We start from the raw sequence: 19,927 nt of genomic DNA, 5'->3' as shown, positions 1-19,927 counted from the left end.
ATATACATTACAACTGAATGATGAAAACGTCTTTATAGAGGAAACATTTTCGTAAAGAGAACAAGTAAAATGCAAAAAGAGATAATAACCATAAATCAATTACTATGTACATCGTTGTCGTCGTGAACCCGGATCTTCCGCACCCTGTGTACCATTAAAAACAATCAAACATTTTTCAATTCTGTAAAACTATGGAAAAATTGCTGCATAATTGTAAAGACTTGAACAATTACTAGACCCTGATGAAAAAAAAAATCGGTTTATGATATCGTACATCAAATCATGTTCTCTATCAACTTTCAAAGTTTTGGAAATTTATCTGCAAGGCATTTTTTCGCGTTTGGGCCAAAACGTTTAAGCGCTTCCAGACTTTTTTACCATAAGCATTATATATAAACAAAGTGAACAAAATAGGCAATTTTATTGTTTTTCATTGATTGTGTTTATTTTTCGAGCAAAGTCGATACGATTGGGTGTAACATGAACGACATTGTGGAAACACAATGGACAAAATTGTAACATAACTGACAATTTTGAATGAAAATCATTTCAACCAGCCATGTAATAAAAAAGGTATAAACCAACACAAAAATTCTTAAGAAAAAAAAAAGAAATTGCCAAAATATTTGAGACACTCTTGAAGTATAATTCTTTTCTCCTGTTATTATATTTGTCCATTATGTTACCGACTAAACCAAAAATCATAATTTGTATAGTACATTAATTCTATTTTTTTCCGTCAGTAGTAATTTAGTTTTCTAATTTTAATAATGCGTTAGAATTCAATGATTTTCTAGGGTTTTTGAAATCTCTGATTGAAAAAATTGGAAGATTGTGTTTAATGTTGCCAAATGGTGTCCATCATGTTACTGGAACTCTGTGAAATTGTATTTGAATACTTTTATTAAAAAAAAAAAAAAAAAAAAAAAAAAAAAAAAAAATTTATTTTCACACTTGTTTTCAAAACGATAAACATAACCGTAAAAGATTGTTAAAATTTGCTAAAAAATTGATTTTTTTTTTACAAATGAATACTTTATTTCTTTGTGCTATTATTAAAGTCGTCCGTTATGTTATTCGTTTAGCACTAACATGTAAGGCAATAACAGTACAGACTTACACGTGATAAAACAACCATAGCCACGTTATGGCAGATACCCCATTGCTATGACGCGTTGAAAACAATTCTGTAAATATGCCATACATGTAGATAGTTTAAACCTGAACACCGGCGCATTGGAACGACTGATTTTGTGGTAACAGTTTGGACCTAGCAAAAATTACTAGTTCCGTCAATCTTACATTCAATGGTTAAACGTATTCCTCCTCGTAGTTTTGAATAAACTGCGTCTTCAACTTTTACGTTCATGAAGTGATATCTGCTACCATGTGATTATAGAAGCTCTTGTCCAAGAAAGATACATTTCAAAAGTTATAGTTTTCCTTTCGGTAACAGGACAGACAACTTAATGGGGACATGTATTTCATTGTCATAAAAAAAAAATAAAAAACAACTTTCTCAGACCAGGATCCTCCAGTTTTCTTTGAAGAACTAGCCTTTAGCTTAACTTTCTTTAGTATATGCTTTTTTCCGTTTCCATGGTGTCAATAAATTGTTCATTATTTTAAAATAACAAAACAAACATAACATGTAGGACAACCAAATTATGTTCAACTTTGTTACCTTTAAAGTTCGAACATCTCACATTATTCATTTCTGTCAAATATATAAGACGAGAGAAGAGTCAACACTTCACGCTAAAAAGCTATTTATGTAAATAAAAATTCATTGTTTTACATGTTGCCGTCTAAAATTGATCTTTTTTTGAAAAACGCCCATATACAGTATATGCATTCAAGTTTGGCACAAAAGTAATTACGGACGGGTTTAAATATACTGACTAACTTACGATTATAATTGTTGTGAGTAGTATTTTTAAGTCGCTAATATTGTTAGCGACTACTTGCATTCGTAATTTCAGTATTTAATATTCGCATATGGTTTGCATATAATACATAGTTATACGCCATGTAATGCTGCAGATCTTCGCCGTGTTTACAGTCATAGCGTCATAGTTCTAGCTTCATACCAGATAAAAATGTACCTCTTAAATATCATACACGTGTTTTCTACGTGTGTTTCTTTCTTGTATGACAACGGGAAGTTTACATGAAATGATCGGATAGCACTGAACATGACCCAGTTTCCGACTCAGGCACAGAGGCTCGTTACGAGATTATATAGGCTAGCACAGCTCTGATATCTATAAATATTCATTGCCAGTTGTTTAGCCTGGTTCCTAATCTGGTACTCTTGTCAATATAATAAGCGACCCGAAGATGTTACAACGTACTTTTTTCCCGACGCAGTCGGTATAGTTTCGCTTTTTACCCTTTGACCTTAAAGACGCTCTTCCATGGAAACACAAGTCACCTGATCGCAATTCTGTTTCCCGATTGGGCAAAACTGATAACTTAGGGGCGTTCGAAAAAACTGTATCGAAAAATGAAATTGCGTGTCATGTGTTATTTTGTGAATGAAATGTAGAAAATTATAAGTAAAAAGAACAAACTTTAATGCGTCGGCTATCTTTTTTTAAAGATAGTATTTGTTTAAAAAGTATCATACACATGTCTATGTATGTTTTTGTTTTTTCTTGAAGTTTACATTAAAAGATGAATTGATTGGTTAGCGTTGAATTGATGTAATATTACCCAGTTTCCGATTCAAACACAGGGGCTCGTTACAATTGACTTTATATAGGTCATATATATTAACAGGACCTCGATATCTATATATAGCCATTGCTAGATGTCTTAATCTAGTTCCGGGAAATTGAAAACATTCGTGCCATTTCGAATGTTGAAAGTAAGCCAAAATCAGTGACAGAGAATATTTGACGATTATAGCGACTTTGAAGACTTCAGTCTTTGATTTTACATTCGCCGATCAAGACCATCAACAAATTTACATGCCTATACCTAAGTCGTCAGTGTTGTATTAAAATGCGTATTGTTTACTATTGTAACAACACGGATGTTTTTGTGGTAGTCTACTATTAAAACCCTTGCTTGCAATTTTCTCGTTATCCGAAATAAAATAGGAGAACTATTAAAAAAATAAAAATTCTCAAGATAACCGTCAGTAGCGGAGACGAGAGTGTCACATGAAATGAAACAAACTTACAGTAAATAGTAAAATCCACTCATGCATGTCATTACGGCATAGAGAAGGGTTCTCCAGGAGAACATTATCAATTATCATTAGAATGACGACCTAATGGGACACATATATCAGCGAAGTCACCGGTTACGATTGACTTACATGTTCCCGATGGTTGTCTGAAGTATTCGAAAGAGTTGAAGTGCTTGTGGATTGTAAAATTGCAGAAATCCGCTAAAACATTTTTCAATAATGAACTTTTAGAAAACAACACGAAAATATTTTTAGTTTTTAATGCCTCCACAACTAGTCGTTTTATAAATTCATAAAAGTACATGTACTATTTTCGGATTTTTTTTTCGCGCCGTTTCATACGTAATTTAGCAATTCGACGTCGGTATTATGACGTCGCGTTGCCATACATGAGAAGTTGTTTACTGTAATGTAAACGAACGTCAATTTTGAAGCTGATACAATGCAAGGAAAAGGAAACAAAAGGACGAAGAAATGCAAACAATGCAAAGGACACCCTTGCATTCATGAAAAGCCAACGGATGAAATTCCAAAATCCACGGAGCAGAAACTTGCGCAAAAGTTCTCCATTGCAGCTCAAAGCATGGACATTCTCGAGCAGGTTCTGATTGAAAAAGAGGGGCTTCCAGAGGAAATACTGAAAATAGCATCCAAAGAAGAACTGGTGCGTATTCATATGAACTGTTATCTGTAAAAATATAATTCTAAATACGTGATAGAGAAATTTCATTTTATATATATATATGCACCAAATATCAAAATATTATTTTCCAGTTTCAGTTGGGAATGGATCCGATGTGTATTGTGGCGGCAATGGGTCATGCCGTTGGCACCCGTAGATTCGTGGAAGCCGGAACTAAATTGAATGACAAAAGATCGTTGGTAAAATTCATACGTAGATCTGTTAGAATTATTGAGTTGTTCCGCTTTTCTTAGGAATTTTTGGATTTTTGTTTTACTTATTGCCCTTAGCGTCATGCAGATTTGAGTCCATATGGAGACGGTAACCTAGAACAAAATATCACACACAAACAAAAACACACACACACACAACTAAAAAATATAAGCAAACACTCCCTCCCCCCAAAAAAAACCCCAAAACAAACAAACCCAAATCTCCTGATTTACATGTGGACACATTTTCTTATTGAACTTTACATTTCCTACGCTTTTATGTACAGGTTATTATTGAATAACCTTCAATATTATAGGATGGAAGTACTCCATTGATATTAGCTGCCCAGAATAAACATCAGGATGTTGTGGAAATTCTTCTTAAACATGGTGCCGACGTCACTGTTGTTAATAATGTGAGTGTCTATATGACTAACACAAGTATAAAGATAAGTATTTGTTGGGAACTTACACTTTTACAAAGTATTGTTACTATCAACCTAACTAAGAAGAAAAAAAAAATATATACTCTACTCTATCAACAATATACAACGTAAACACCCTACATGAATTGATTCCAGTCCTAATAATCTTATAAATGAAGAGGAATCTAAAATTAATGAGTAATTGTTATTGTCTATAATGACTACACACATTTAAGATTTTTTTTCATAAATGATTTAGGCACATTTATATTTTTGCAGGAAGGGAATAATGCCTTTTTGGTAGCAATTAAGACAGGAGATGCCAAGCTGGTGAATACTATGTGGCCTTACAGAGGCAATCTTGAAATTAACCATGCTAACAGTGTAAGTCGTAACTATTATAATGCATCACATTTTACTCTGCGCATGTCATATTCACCGGAAAACATTAATTGAATGATAATTATTTTTATTATTTTTATTTTCATTTTTATCAATAAGCGTGAATTAATAGATCATATTTAGTAATATCGTCATCATCATACTTTATTCCTCATATTGGAGATTGACATACATATAAGTAAATAAATTCAAAGACTGTAATTACATCAGGTTACTATAGAAATATCTACTGTGTCATAAGACTATCGAACATTAAAGAATAAACGTCTTACACATTACATAATTCTTAATAGGCGTATCAGTGTTTACAACTTCGGTCTGATTGCCGAGTTTATAACAAGCAAAATCTTCCTGTAGTCGTTGAAAGTCTATTAGCAAGAAACACTCCGTATGGACGACCATACAGTACATGTCGATGGAATAATAGTACTTCACACTGGATTATCTGGTGACACAAAATATTATGAACTGGGTTTCAACATAAATGACACTGTCCATCTTTTAGTGGATCAAACTAACAAGTTTAGTCATTTGCTACCAATTTTGAGCCTTCCACTGGGTCTTTCTATATTTAATATACTTTCGCACATGTCTGAACGTATTGAGATTTTGAAGCCTTGAATATGTTTAATTGTAAAGTGTTGGAATGTTTCAAGTGCACGAATATCATGACTTTCAGTCCGTTCCAGAGCTCGCACCCCTAAAGAACGCATTTCCGGGTAAAAAGAAATAAGTAAAGTCTTGAAAAGGTATTTGTTAATCTTATTCATACATAGATTTGTTCATCCCTTCCATTAACTCGAATAAACATTTTTTTTTATAGATCGGCTTTACTGCTTTACACATAGCATCGGACAAGTGTTGGGATGGTTGTGTACAGTTCTTGCTCGCTAATGGTGCCAATATTGACCAGCAATGTAAAGTAAGTTGATATTTTGATCGAGTGGCTGGCGTCAATACATATCATGCTCAGAAAAAAGTACTGCCCCAAAAAAGTTAGGCGACACATTTTTATGGCAAGTGATGTGTTGCAAACTTCATCATTTTTCAATTTTTATTAAATATTTCCTTATCAATATGCACGACTTTTTTTTAATTATCATGCATGATTATTTATTGTAATGCAAGAGTTTTTTTTGATATGCAAGAATTTTTAATATGCAAGATTTTTTCTTTAATATTCAAGATAATTTATCATAATGCAATATTTTTTTTTATTAAATTGCAAGAATTTTTTCTAAATATGGAATATTTTTTCATTAATATGCAAGACCCTTTTTTAATATAATGCAAGTTTTTTTTATTTATATATCATCTTTATTCATTAATATGCAAGAATTTTTATTTATCTTTCATCTTTTTTTTATTATGATGTAACGCCTATTTTCATTGGTTGATAGTCGTACCACTAATTAGCGACAAGAGGCGAGAAGAAGCGTCAGATCCGAATTAAAAAAAAAAACACGGGATAGCACTTAATTAGTCGAATTCGTTCGGGTCTACTCCTGCAATGTTAGCGGTTGGAATTCCGTTCCTCCATTACCCAATCTCTTACTTCCGAGCTCTGTATTGCTAACCGACGTTGTTTGAAATCGGCAGAATTATAGAAAAAGATATTAACCATTTAAAACAAAAGGTCACAACTTTGATATCAATCCGCCGTACACAAAATTTAAAATTTATGTTGAAAATAGCAACAAATAATCTAGGAAATCTATATAATAAATAGGATAAGCAATTGGTTATCGTGAATAACCAAAATTTCATGGCAAGAACGCATTAAAATTTTACTCGTGCGCGGAGCAAGTTCCGCACACTCGTTAACATTAGGCGTTCTTCGGCACTCGTTATCATATTTTGGCTATTCACACCTTCCAATTAATTATCCTATTATTATTATAGCAACCCCAACACTTTCCTTTCTCAATACTAAGGATGACGGGAAGTCCCCCCCCCCTCTCTCTCTCTCTCGCTCTCTCGCTCTCTCTTCAGTAGTTTTCTATTAATTACAAGTCTTACAAATAGATCGGCTTTTGCATTGTAATAAAAAAGAATTCTTGCATGTTAATGAAAAATCTTACTTGTTAATAAATATTCTTGCATCATAATGAAAAAAATCTTGCATTATAGAAAAAAATATTGCATTTTAAAGAAAAAAGTTTGCATATTAATGGAAAAAATCTTGCATATAAGTGATGAATTTTGCAAGACATCTCTTGGCATACATAGATGATCCAATAAATAATGATTCTACTTTACCCCACTAATACTTAAAAATTTTGTAGTTTGTTTAGATTCTCGAGAAATTGAAACCCCTTTGTACGAGCCTCAATAACAAAACTGGCACAATAAGAGATTCGTTATTTTAGATTTTAGTTGGTAAACTGTGTGATTTCGTATCTTAATTGATTATCTCATTGGTTCAACAAGTAAACCAGAATTATCCAATATATGAGTTTGATTAAAAATATTCTGGACAAAAATCCCATCATGGAGCCTTGCATTTGACGGTTGTCATCACTTTTATGCAATGAAATGCTAAGTTGTAAGCTCAACTGGTTACGTAATACAGTTAAGCATCATGAGTGTCACGTGGTGCCAAAGCGAAATCTATACCGACTGTTGGAACCAGTTGTCAGTTATCTTGCAACTGATAAGAAAGACAAAACATGTAATAAACACTTGCGTAGAATTATAACACCAATATCTAAGTTTGGAAGTTGTTGCTCATTTCAGAAAGGCCGAACTGCATTGATGTTAGCTGTTGCCAAAGGGGACCAGAAAGTTGTCAATAGACTGATTGATTCAGGAGCTGACATGTTGATAGAAGATAAAGTAAGAATTATACCTATGATGTTGGTAGTGTGTCATATATGATACAGTACAATTTAAATGCAGTGGGATTTAAGATCCTTCAAAAGTAAAATGGAATATTACCAGATTTCTATGTCGGGCAAAAGCTCAATAGAGCTTATGTTTATTATTACGTATTTCATGTCTACTCTTCAAAAATCTTCAATTCAGAAGCCACACCCAGCCAAATATAAAAAATCGGACGGCAAACATAATTAGACCTCAAAAAACTTTACTTCTATATCTTTAGTTTGAAAAGTTCCACAGTCTTTAATCAGGTCGGTCAAAGGACGACTCCTTATTATATATATACATGTATCTGCTGTCCTTGAAAGGCAAAAATACTTCTTTGCAGTTTTAAGTTAATAGTTTGATAACTATAATAGATTGATGAAATGATATGGCTTACAAGTGACACATAGGAAACTCCTTACTAAATTTTATTGTCCTTGAAAGGCGAACATGACTATTATTGCAGTTTTTAAAAAGCTAATATCTTAAAAAAAAAACATAATATATTGAAATACACTTTCAACTGATGAAATAATCCACATGATAAGGCTGAAAATCTCCAGTGGTGTCAAGATGGGTCTATATGAATGGGAAATGTTTTAATTGATTTGTTTTGCTTGATCAAATCATATTTCTAATTCCAGGTGAGCGATTAAGGTTCTTGACATCCTATATATATATTATACAGGTAGCATGATTCCACGTGATGTACTGACTTTAACACTGGAGATCAGTTTTGAAAATAAAAACATTCCATTAAACAACTTCTAAATGTGACTCGTTATAACATGAACCAAAATACACATTGTACATTTTTTGAATTTATAAGATAAATTTTGAGTCAGGTTTTGATTAATTGGAACATTTTTTGTTGTTCCGATTTGGCGACAAATTCACCAATAGCATTTAGAAGAAAGATGCAAGGTTGCTATGTACATATTCGTGTTTAATAACGTGTTTCAACAATCCAACGAAGTGTATCCAGTCGCACGTTCAGTCTGCTGACCATCTATTCCAGTACAAAAAGTACCCAATCACACGTTCAGTCAGCTGACCATTTATTCCAGTACTAACATTATGACTATTTCTAACTGATCAAACCGTGTTTCATCACTTTAAATGATATATTTGACTACAGCGATGGGAACCACATTGTAGCATATCAAAACATAGAATTAAACATTGCAAACCAATATCCAAAATGATGGACACAAGTCTGTATAATGATGATGTATGTTAAGAAACAGGAGTGTCTAGACTTGTTATGTAAAGGGAGTGTAGTAGAGTGAGAGGTATAGAATAGAATTTAGTTCGTATGTGATGAAGTCCAAGAGGTTTTTGTATGAAAGGAAGAAGACCGTCCATGGAGACATCATGCATCAAAGGTGATGTATAGTGGCGACGGCCATGACACCTGATCCGTCTTAGATTTTTGTCAAGTAAACCCATCACATTTATGTTATTTTTATTTTAGCTTGAAAAGTTTCCTATACTTTTCTAACATTCTAATAACCGACCGACTCTCTTCATTAGTACCATTACGAGGAGGAATACTAGATACGCTAACTAGGTACTGCAATACCTTACGGGTGCAATGATAACATCAAAAGTATAGGAAACCTCTTGGACTTCATCACATTCGAACTAAATTCTATTCTATACCTCTCACTCTACTACACTCCCTTTACATAACAAGTCTAGACACTCCTGTTTCTTAACATACATCATCATTATACAGACTTGTGTCCATCATTTTGGATATTGGTTTCCACAGACTCTTCAAACTAGCTTGTGTAAAAGGTCAAGATGAAGTCAAACGATCATTCCTTCCACTACCTTTGTCAACAAAGGTATAGATGCAATTAATTTGGCTAACATCCTCCATCACAAAAACGCCCAGTATTTCAAAGACAAATCAATACCGATTATTTTATATTCCTGTACTTAACCTATTGCACCCACAATTTTCAATTATAAAAGACTATTGCAGGACCTCGAGATTGAAGACTTCAAGGCTAAACCATCTGACTGTTCTTGCAAAAACTCTCCATTCAAATACGATCCTTCCGTTCACGTCATCACGGGAGATTTAAACATCATCGAAAACGAATCTCCCCGTAAGTTTCTTTCTAAAGGTCCCAAGTATCGTGAACCACGCTGATAACTTTAAAGTTCTTTCGGATGCCGTGGAGGACTACGCAATAAAAAAAACAAGAACAATAAGACACTGTTTATCTGTTAGAGTGGGTTAGGGTAGTGAGGTCTTTAATTTTGAAACGTATGAAAGTTTTAAATTGGTCATTGAGTGTCAATTCTACATTCAAAGACAAAAATGTTAGAAAAAAAAACATTGTCTTCTGCACATGACAAATATGTTGTCGTACCAGCAGACAAAGTTCCCCAAAAAACATTGTTTTTGTCTGCAAAACGTAATACATTAAATGTTTGTTATCAGAGGTAGACGAAGAAAATAATAAACGTAGTAAGACCTATACTACTGCCACACTTTCCAAAGAAGCGATAGTGGAATACCATCAATCTGTGTTATCCTCTTTTTGGTCTCTCTACCATCTATGCACTATTCCACAAGTGTCCATTCAAACAACACTACATAGCTGGATCTGCAAAATGCACTACTTAACCTCTTTTAAAAATTTTTAACTTCTATACTCACAGCTGTCGACCCAATTAAGAGGGCTTTCAAATAAAGGTATTTATAATAAAATTTGAAAAAAAAAGAATAGAAGAAGAAAAAACAAATAAATAGTAAATAGTTAAATTATTTAGTTAAATGAAAATAATTAAAGCAAAAAGTACTATAATGAAAGTTTATGCTTGTATATATACACTTTCACGGTTTACAGAAATTACACATTTATATTTATTCCTTTATTGGCGAATTCTATACATATTTACAAGACAACCTGCTAACTCATACGTTACTTCTATACAGTGACTTGTTCAACATAGTCATCCGGATGACTGATAAGCTTGCATGTACTACATACCTCAAAAACACTGAATGAGGATTCCTGTATGAGGATGGAACCCTATTTGTCATGGATTAAATTTCTCCTCACTGAATTTGACCATTAACAAGTAACATGATGAGTATTTTGTATAGGAGGATGGAATTGTTCAATCAGACTTTACAACTAAAATTCCGCCTAATTTTAGGACGAATTCGTGTTGCAGGTTGATTACATTCTTTTGAAAGAGTAATCAAGGGAACTAAGGTTATAGCGGTAACCAAAAGAATGTAATCCAGGGACAAAGACCAGACATGGAAAACAGATATACATAACAAAGAACATAAAGTAACTAAAATCATACATACAAAGTAACAATAGCAAATGAGCAACTCGGACTCCACTAAAAACCCGGAGCATGGACCGGGTGCACCGCTATAATCTTGGTTCCCTTGATTATTCTTTTATCAATTTAGATCGAAAGATCATAATAGATATAGCAATCGCCAGAGCTTATAGATTTTGTATAGCCCGTTAGCGTCTGAAACTATATATGTATGTATGTATATGAGGAAAACAGTTCCACTAATATACACTGTTAAAATTCAAATGCAAACACTTAGGTCCCCTTTACAATTATTTATTAAATATCAAGTTTAATTCAATGTTATTTACGCAAATAAACAGAACCAATAAACAATCTTTACTTCGAACTAAATGTACTAATTCAATTGGTTTGGATTCATATTGAGATGACCTCTAACCTCTTATCAATACCCGTAGCTCATTTCTATGCATTCCAGTCGTTTACTTTCGATATTCAAGTTGTCTATAAATATTAGTCGGGCAATAAGCCTTTTGATGTAAAGATGAGGTTATGAATACTCATAAATCCTTAAAAAAACATAGATGGGTGCTAAGTACCAATCGAAAGAGCAATTTAACGATTATTTGAAGCGTAAAAAATTAAACAAACGATATTAATTGATTCAGTACAAGAGTACTTTGATTTTTAAATAGATTATTGTTGTAGGGATACCAATTTTATATCTGTTGTGTTTTTTTCTCTCGACTTCCTCATGAACCGATTACCATATTATTTCGATCTGATTTCTAATACCAGTGGTGGATTAAAAGTTGGTTCAAAAATTTCATGCAGTGTTTGGGGAACAGTGAGCAAATAATAGCATGTAACCCCTCTGGAACCCAATTTTCAAAATCTGTGAATCCGCCCCTGTCTCGTATATTACACACACATAAATATATTTGTTTTCGTGACAATGTTCATGTGGTTTTCTTTCTCGTATTTATTCTCATAAAGCGCGGTGAATACTAGTAGTAGCTTTGTATGTTTATATTTATATCATTATAAACCGTACTTATTCATGGTTATTTCTTCTTGTATGGCTCTTTGGCAATGCGCATCTGTGCAGCTTTCAATCTTTTTTTTACCTATTTCTCTTTCTCTATCCTTTAGTTCTTTTACGCTTATTGGCGGTATGTTCAATGCAGCCAGGAAATTTGTAGTTTGATTAGGACCCATTCCTGCGTCAATGTAGGCTAAAATGATGTATTATATATACAATAAATATAATCTTATAAATCAAATACGTTCCAAGACAGCATAATTATATACTGACCAAATTTCTCAACCAGTGCTCGGGATGTCGCAGATTTCCATTAGGCACTAGCATTTTTGGACGGTAGGAAGCACTGAGAGAAGGCACATGTCAAAAATAACAAAAACGTGACATGCAATATTATTTAGTGTTGTATTTTTATCCCGGAATTTTTATCTTTGCTTGCTATTTTCCAACTAAACGATTTTGGCTTTTCTTTGTTAGCCGGTTGACACAATTAAAGGTATGTAGGAGAGGGAAAAGAAGGGGCAGACTAGAATTAAAGTTATATCTCAGATATGTTCAACATGAACATATTTTTTTCTTATAGAGTCACTTTATTTCTATAGTAACTCGTTTTTCACTGTATCTGTGTATCTATCAGATACGTTATTATATACCAATTTTCGGTGATTTCAATTTCTTCATACATGACATACATGATATGTCTTTTTAGGCGTACTATTAATGTATATCATTTATAATTTTAACATATGCAGAGAACAAAGGCTTATGTATACAGTTTAATTTCATACCCAGACTAAATTTTGTGTTTACATCCCAGATTTGCATTCCCCTAGAACTGACATTTTCTTCTCTGTGTCTTTTGCCGGTTGAAATGGGATTTATATGAGGGCAATTTTCACATTTTACATAATGAATGCTCCCAAGACCATATCTTCGCTCTGATTTGCAATTATGCAAAAAGAGGAGAATTACAGTTTTTACACCCTTTCAGCATATCTGCCAGATGTCCCAAACTCTACTACTCTTCTATCCTCTCTCCATTCCAAATTGTCGTTATTAATTTCGTCTGATATTTCTTTCTCGTGAACATCTTCTGGTCTGTCTTTTCCGCGAAGGTTGTATAATTTAGTATAATATAATTTACGAACGAAATATCCACGGGAATTCCGATTGCCGTCGGACATTTTAAAGTCAGTGGACAAAGGGAAATAACCCGCACAGTAACGACAGCACTTTCCCCGTAATCCGCTAGAGGCGTTTATTTATGTAACTCCTACCTTAATCTCATTTTCCGCTATATAGATGACTTATTATCATTAAACAATCCTAGTTTCGAGGATTTGATTCATCGCATCTACCCCAATGAACTTAAGATAAAAGACACTACAGACACTGTGAAGGTAAAGAAAAAATTATTGGCAAAACTATACGATAAACGCGATGACTTTTCTTTTCGTATTATGAACTTTCCTTTATCTGTGGCAATATCCCTTCAGCGCCTGCGTATGGAGTTTTCATATCACAACTCATACGTTATGCCAGAGCTTGCCGTAACTACGCTAGACTTCTTACAATTACGCTTCTTGAACACGGTTATATTACTACATGATTGAAGTCATGACAACACTACAGAATTTTTATGGTCTTCATCGTGAACTCGTGAATCGTTACGGTGTATCTATTTGCACCATGAAAACTGTTTTGTTCAACGTGTCATAATTTTCCTTTCTTCTTTTTTCTACACTTTACTTGACTTTTCATGAGCAGTTGCAGCGGGTGTTAATAGAAAAGCAGAGGACGCTTATCCTACCGGTGAACCTTTTCCATGCTCCCAGTTTTTAGTGGAGTCCGATTTGCTCATTTACTTTAGTTTCTTTGCATGTATTATTTTGGTTGTTTTATGTTTTTTGTTGTGTGTGTCTTTTTCCATGTCTATTCTTTATCCCTGGATTACATTCTTTTAATTTCGGCTAGGGTCTTGGATACCTTAATTACCTCTTCAACGACGACCTAGCAAGACAAGTTCTATTATTAACCGAATAATTCACTGTAACCCCTTCAAAAATCAATTTGATTTTTTTCTCACCTTCATTTTTTGTTTCAACTACTGAGTTCTTAGTTTTAGTTGAGGAAGTGATTGACGATCGTGTGAATTTTTGATTAAAGTCGTGCCGAGTAATAATTTATCCGTTTGATCCTGTTTAGAAGTAATGAACAAAATATCATTTCCATTAAGCGAGCTATTGAACAACTTATACATAACAGACGGGATTAATTAAGCTTTCCATACTTACGTCTTATTTAGTAAATACATGTAGTCATGAAAAAGGGTATGAAATTTTATTGTACACTTACCTTAACAATAAAAATCGAAAAATATATTTACAATTAAGACAAATGCACATTCTCTTACCATTGCAGAAAGGCTTGACAGCGATTTGTACAACATCAAAAGTGGAAAAGGGAGACGTTCTCAACATTTTTCTAGAAAAATTGGAGGAAAAGAATCTCAAGGACGCGTTCGTGAAGGTCAGTTCGTAGAAACTCATGCATCAAAGTATAGTTTTCTTTTTACTGTCAAGAAGAAAAAAAGAATTTAAAAAAGAAAAATAAGCCAGAGGCCTGCAGCCGAAATGGGGCATGTCGACATCCTTACTAAATCAAAATAAGAAGACTTAATATCGATCGACACCAAAAAAAAAAAATGTTTGTTAATTATCAGGTTAGATGTGATTTGTCGAACATTCCCTTTTCCATGATTCTGACTTGCATATATCTGACATCATTGGTCATTTCAAATGTCAACGAATAATCAATAATAAATAACAATAAACCACTGAAAAATATAGAAATTGAAAAGTACAAAAAAGGCTCTTTCTTCTTTTCAAGAATGTATTTGATAGACTATACTTTTCTGTTTATGGAGTGGAAAAACAGACGCGCTAACTGATTTAAAATCAACATGCGTAACTTATATTGAAAAAAAAAAAATAAAACTGCTCCTATATATCCTTTTTGATGGGTGTTACTAAAAGACGGAAACGGAATACGAAAAGAATACAAGAATACAGTGCTTTGTTACTTCGCCACAAGTTATTTTTATTCGGACAATGTCGCATGAATAGTCATTAAATGTTAGAACGATCTAACGGTGAATTGATTTTGACACTATTTAATCATAACGATTCTTTTTGCACTTTCCGTTTCCCGTCTCTGCCTTTTAGTAATACCCCTTTTTTCTGCCTTGGCATTTCTTTTTGATGAACTATCTTAGCTTTTTTTTTGTAAAATATTGTTTTCAATATTCATTTATGGAATGGTTTCAAAATTATTTTTCATTGGTCTATGAATTCAATTTCCGCTTTGCTAATTCTGCACTCGCATTGCAAAAGGAACAATAACTTCATATACATGTACAAGTAAAGAAAAGATTAATATGATAATTAATAGTAAACGGCGGATCGATAACAAAGGTGTGACGTTTTGGCGGGAGATAATACGTGAGTGAAATTACCGATTTTTTCCCCCCCTGTATGAATTATCGAAATTTATTATTCTGGAAACATTCGATAAAACACTGCTATCTGTAGAATAAAATATATATAAATCACAACTTGAAAATGAATTTGAAATAATATAATTGTTCAAGAAATTGTTTATTTTACTTTAAACAAAGAAGTCAGTGCAAAGTTGCGTGAGTCATTTGAAAAAATGTAATATATTTTCTGAATAAATACCTAGTCTTACTCATTCTCTAATTAAAAAAAACTAACTTTATATCTTATATTCCTTGTTGACAGAACAGATTAGACCGATTAAAACAACCGATGCCCGATGAAGACTTTGAGGATTTAGTGTCATGTGTTCTTGGAATCATACAAAAACTGACTGAGATGGATAATTATCGAGACGTTCTCTTCCGACAGAAACTACTTCCGTCCGCCATCACAATCGTACAGAAACATCTAAAGATGAAAGACGCAGCGATTGTTGTTGCCCTTATTTTTGCAACATGCATGTTGCGTCGAGATCGTTGTCTTCCAGATGAGAGATTCGTCCAGCAGTACATCAAGTCACGTGGATTCGAGTTTTCGATGAAGGCTTTAAAACTGTTGTCCGATGCAAGCAAACGAGATTATGAGCTAATGATAACATGCTTTTTTCCAATTATTTGCGCATGTCAATCACCTGATGGTAAAGAATGGATGGAGAAAAACAATTCTAAGATCGCGCCTTACACCTGTCTTAGAGAACAATTTAATCCAAATGACTTTGAATTTGACAAGACCGTTTGGATGAAATTCTGGGAATATTACAATGCACTGCAAAAACAAACACGTGATCGGAAAATGGCAGAGCTTTTGGAGGAAGAAGAACGCGAACGCAATAGAAAAATAAAGAAACGCGAGCGAAAGAAAATACGTCGTCATAAATTAACTGAGGAGAAAGACACTGAGCAGAAACCAACTGTTGCTGACAAAGCCGAAGACGTTAAGGAAAATGGTACCGGCGATAATATGCAAAATGGCTGCATTAAAAAAACAGAATCTTCTTCAGGAAACGTCTACTATGATGACACACTAAAGAGACCCAAAACACAAAACAATGAGGCTGAATATTTGAACATCAAATACGAAAACGTAACCGAAAATGCTAAAACAACAAAGTCTCGTCGGGCTAACACCTCCAAAAACTTTTTATCAGAGTTTGCAATGTCAAATGACTCAATAGACTCGGATCCATATGAAACCGATAACACTTGGACCACTGTTCAAAACAAAAAGTCTTCATCGAAGGTGGATGTACAAACCATTGACAGTGCATCAACAAATTATTCCATCGAGGAAAAAGAACGTATTTCTCCTAAAACAAAACCGAATGCTTCAAAAGGGGACGAAACCCAACGTAAATCTGGAAAATGTTGGGCCGACGTAGCTAAAGTTAAGAAAAACCCTTCACCAAGAAGCAAGGAAGTTAAGCCACAAAATGAAGAGCCTGGAGTACAACAGCGAACTAATAGTTTAGCTGATAAACAACAGAAGCAAAACTATGAAGATAATTTTCCTAGTCTAAACGGTCAACAACCTCAAAACGCACCTTCAAAACACTCACAGGCAGAAGAACAGAGTGAACAACATAGTCCTGGCATTGACTACTGGTGTCCAGACGATTGGATCTTTAGGAGTACAAGTACGACTCCCAGTGATTTTGATAAAGAGAGCTGCCAGTCTGATGTACCACAATTTGAAAAGAACAATGTAATACCCCCTTCTATAGACACCTCCTCATACTGGACACAAGAAGGACAGCAGCAACCAACAAAAGGAGCACAACAAAGTATTGGCTACTTTGAATACGGGTGTTCTTTGGCCCCAGATCAAAATGAACTCGAGGCTGTACAATTTTCCTCAGGTCAAAAAAGTAAGCCGCAAACCATTACTGGTTACGCGGAGAAGGGTTCAGCATACAGTGGTCGACATGTGACTCAGAGCGAACAGAACGAAACGAGAAATACACATACAGACCAAAAAATCAAGGTGCCCATTAATGAAGTTTTGAATGAATATACTAAAACTTTAACCAAGTATGGTATTGAGGAATCTGACCTGAATGGAAAACTTATGGATTTGTGCAAAAGACAAACAGGTAACGAAAGGTTTGAAAAGCAGAGAAATGTGAATTCATGGCGTCCACAAGAAACATTGAAATCTCCGCAATCATGCGGACTAGATAGAATGTTTGCAAATAACAATGATCATAGAGAAAAAACGGCAGTTGGTGAAAGTAAATACGAACAGAAAGAATCGGAAACATCATGTGAAGATAAAAGACAAAGAGATTGGTTTCTTGTTGAGAACATTGATAGATACCTCAGGGAGGAAGAGAATAAAAGATCTGCAAGGCGAACACACCACAAGAGTATGACGTCCAAAACCACAGGGAAAGGAAGCGTTTTCTCTGCAGCAAGTTTTGACTCATCTTCTCAAACAAACATTTGCGGAGAGTCAAAAAGTGCACAGAAGCCATGCAGAACAAGTGTCGCTGTAGTCAAACCACAAGAAGCACAACAAAAAGACACAAACAAGGTATTTAGCCCACAAATATTGAATGTTAGTGGCCATGATGATAGAAATTGTGACCTAGGTGAAAGTATCTTAAGAAACGTAACCAACCTCCAAATTAATCAAGATGATGATGTTTGGTTTCCATCAGGACTTCGTAATAACGTTAACAAGCTTGAACAAAGAACTAATGAAGCTGTTAACACCTTTCCTAGTTTTCATGATGATGACAGCGCTACAAACCAACGACGGGACCTGGACACAAGTTTTCAGCAGATGAGAGAGCTAGCTATGTATCAGTTACAAACCTACTATAATGGCATGCGCAAAAAGGGGTCGATAAATGGTTCTCTCTGCTATCACGACATTCCATACTATGCATCGTGTTTGGGTGTCACTGAGGATGATTTAGAGAAATCACTAACAGCCGGTGTCACACCGACTATACCCACTGTAAACGGCTCTGGTTTTGGAACTAAATTAACAACATCCGGTGATCAAAAACGAAATGGCACAGAAACCATCAGACAACAGGAGACCGATACTGGTGGTGGAATTCTACGATTTAATGAGATCAAAAAGACAAACACAGTAGAGCAGACAAGAAGTTGCAATAATGACAAATCCCTTTGTGGACTTCATCAAAGCAGTGACGTATTCCCACAGTCCCATAGTACTTCATCAGAATTAGCAGCGTTAATGTCAAATGTGGTAAAGCCACCACCAGCACAAAGTAACGCCATCCAACCATGGATTCAGAGGAGTATCAGATGGCGACAGAAGCTGATAGAGATCAGGAACCTTCCGGCTTCAAACATGAAACAGCTCGGAGAAATATTGATTCCCACAAGTAACGAAAGATTCCTTGTACCATACTCGTATGTAACTAAGAATGATGATCTGTGTCGGATTCAAAGTTATTCTCTATTTTTATTACTTGCTTTTTCTAAATGTCTTTGCTAACTAAACAAAGCAATGTAAGATATTAAAAAAATAGTTAGGTGTCAATGCAGTGCTTTATCGGAATATTGAGTTTTACTTTTTATGTTTTACGATTTACTTTATGTTCATATTGGCATCTGTGCTAAGGAACGAAGAGTAAACCTAATTATAGCCCTCTATGGACCCGAGTATTAAGGAAAAAAAAAAAATATTTATATCTGTAATAAAAGAAGAAATGTAGTTTAGTCGGCAACGTAAGGAAATCTGACACAATCGATTGCAGTGCTGAAAAACATGTTTATTTTTAGTAATGTTTCATCGATACTCGTCAAATGTACAGCCTGTTTAGAAAGATCTTATGGAAAATACATGTTCTGAAACTAAATCATCCTCATATTAATTTCAGAGACACCAATGCCATCCTTGGTTTTCTAACAGACGGGTCGGAGGTCTTGGTACACATGTTGGATGTAACATGCCGCTCTGTCAACACTGATATTTTGAGGAACATCATCTCCCCTAGGACATCGCAGTACTTTTTAATTAGATATAGGGTAAGATGCATAGGATTGGAAGTAACAACGAGGAGGCATATATTAATTTGTAATCTTGCTTTAATATTTTTTTAATTCCACAGTCTGTAAAATATGGAACTCATTATTGTCAAAATGTTTGAGAAAATACCCCAAAAGTAGACTTTTGTCCAGTTAAGGATTAAAACTATCAAGCATTTTCATACAAGTGTTGTCTTATTGTAGAGGCAATTTTAAATTGTATATTAATTGAAACTATTTATCGTTAACGT

General features: G+C 34.2%; 1 protein-coding gene and 1 pseudogene across 2 annotated transcripts in view; one reads left to right on the top strand and one right to left on the bottom strand.

Moving 5' to 3' along the window:
* The first annotated feature begins 3,573 nt into the window (after nucleotides 1-3,573).
* Nucleotides 3,574-19,927, top strand: part of LOC148616050 (uncharacterized) — a 28,274-nt gene continuing 11,920 nt past the window's right edge. Inside the window, exons 1-9 of one of the 2 annotated variants that reach the window (XM_088582692.1) lie at nucleotides 3,574-3,860; nucleotides 3,971-4,078; nucleotides 4,408-4,506; nucleotides 4,795-4,899; nucleotides 5,741-5,839; nucleotides 7,654-7,752; nucleotides 14,540-14,647; nucleotides 15,919-19,058; nucleotides 19,529-19,676. In XM_088582692.1, the coding sequence (XP_088438818.1) occupies nucleotides 3,639-3,860; nucleotides 3,971-4,078; nucleotides 4,408-4,506; nucleotides 4,795-4,899; nucleotides 5,741-5,839; nucleotides 7,654-7,752; nucleotides 14,540-14,647; nucleotides 15,919-19,058; nucleotides 19,529-19,676 (4,128 nt within the window). In that variant the 5' untranslated portion in view covers nucleotides 3,574-3,638. Of the gene's footprint in view, nucleotides 3,861-3,970; nucleotides 4,079-4,407; nucleotides 4,507-4,794; nucleotides 4,900-5,740; nucleotides 5,840-7,653; nucleotides 7,753-14,539; nucleotides 14,648-15,918; nucleotides 19,059-19,528; nucleotides 19,677-19,927 lie in introns of those variants that run through there. The other variant, XM_088582694.1, reaches the window with a different exon arrangement.
* Nucleotides 12,118-13,302, bottom strand: LOC148616051 (uncharacterized; annotated as a pseudogene).

Source organism: Perna viridis, chromosome 5 (genome assembly GCF_037379345.1).
Source record: "Perna viridis isolate PV_CMFRI_1.1 ecotype Kerala chromosome 5, ASM3737934v1, whole genome shotgun sequence".
In the NCBI taxonomy this organism is placed as follows: domain Eukaryota; kingdom Metazoa; phylum Mollusca; class Bivalvia; order Mytilida; family Mytilidae; genus Perna; species Perna viridis.
The sequence above is the reverse complement of the archived record's forward strand: the minus strand, read 5'-3'. Positions and strand labels throughout refer to the sequence as shown.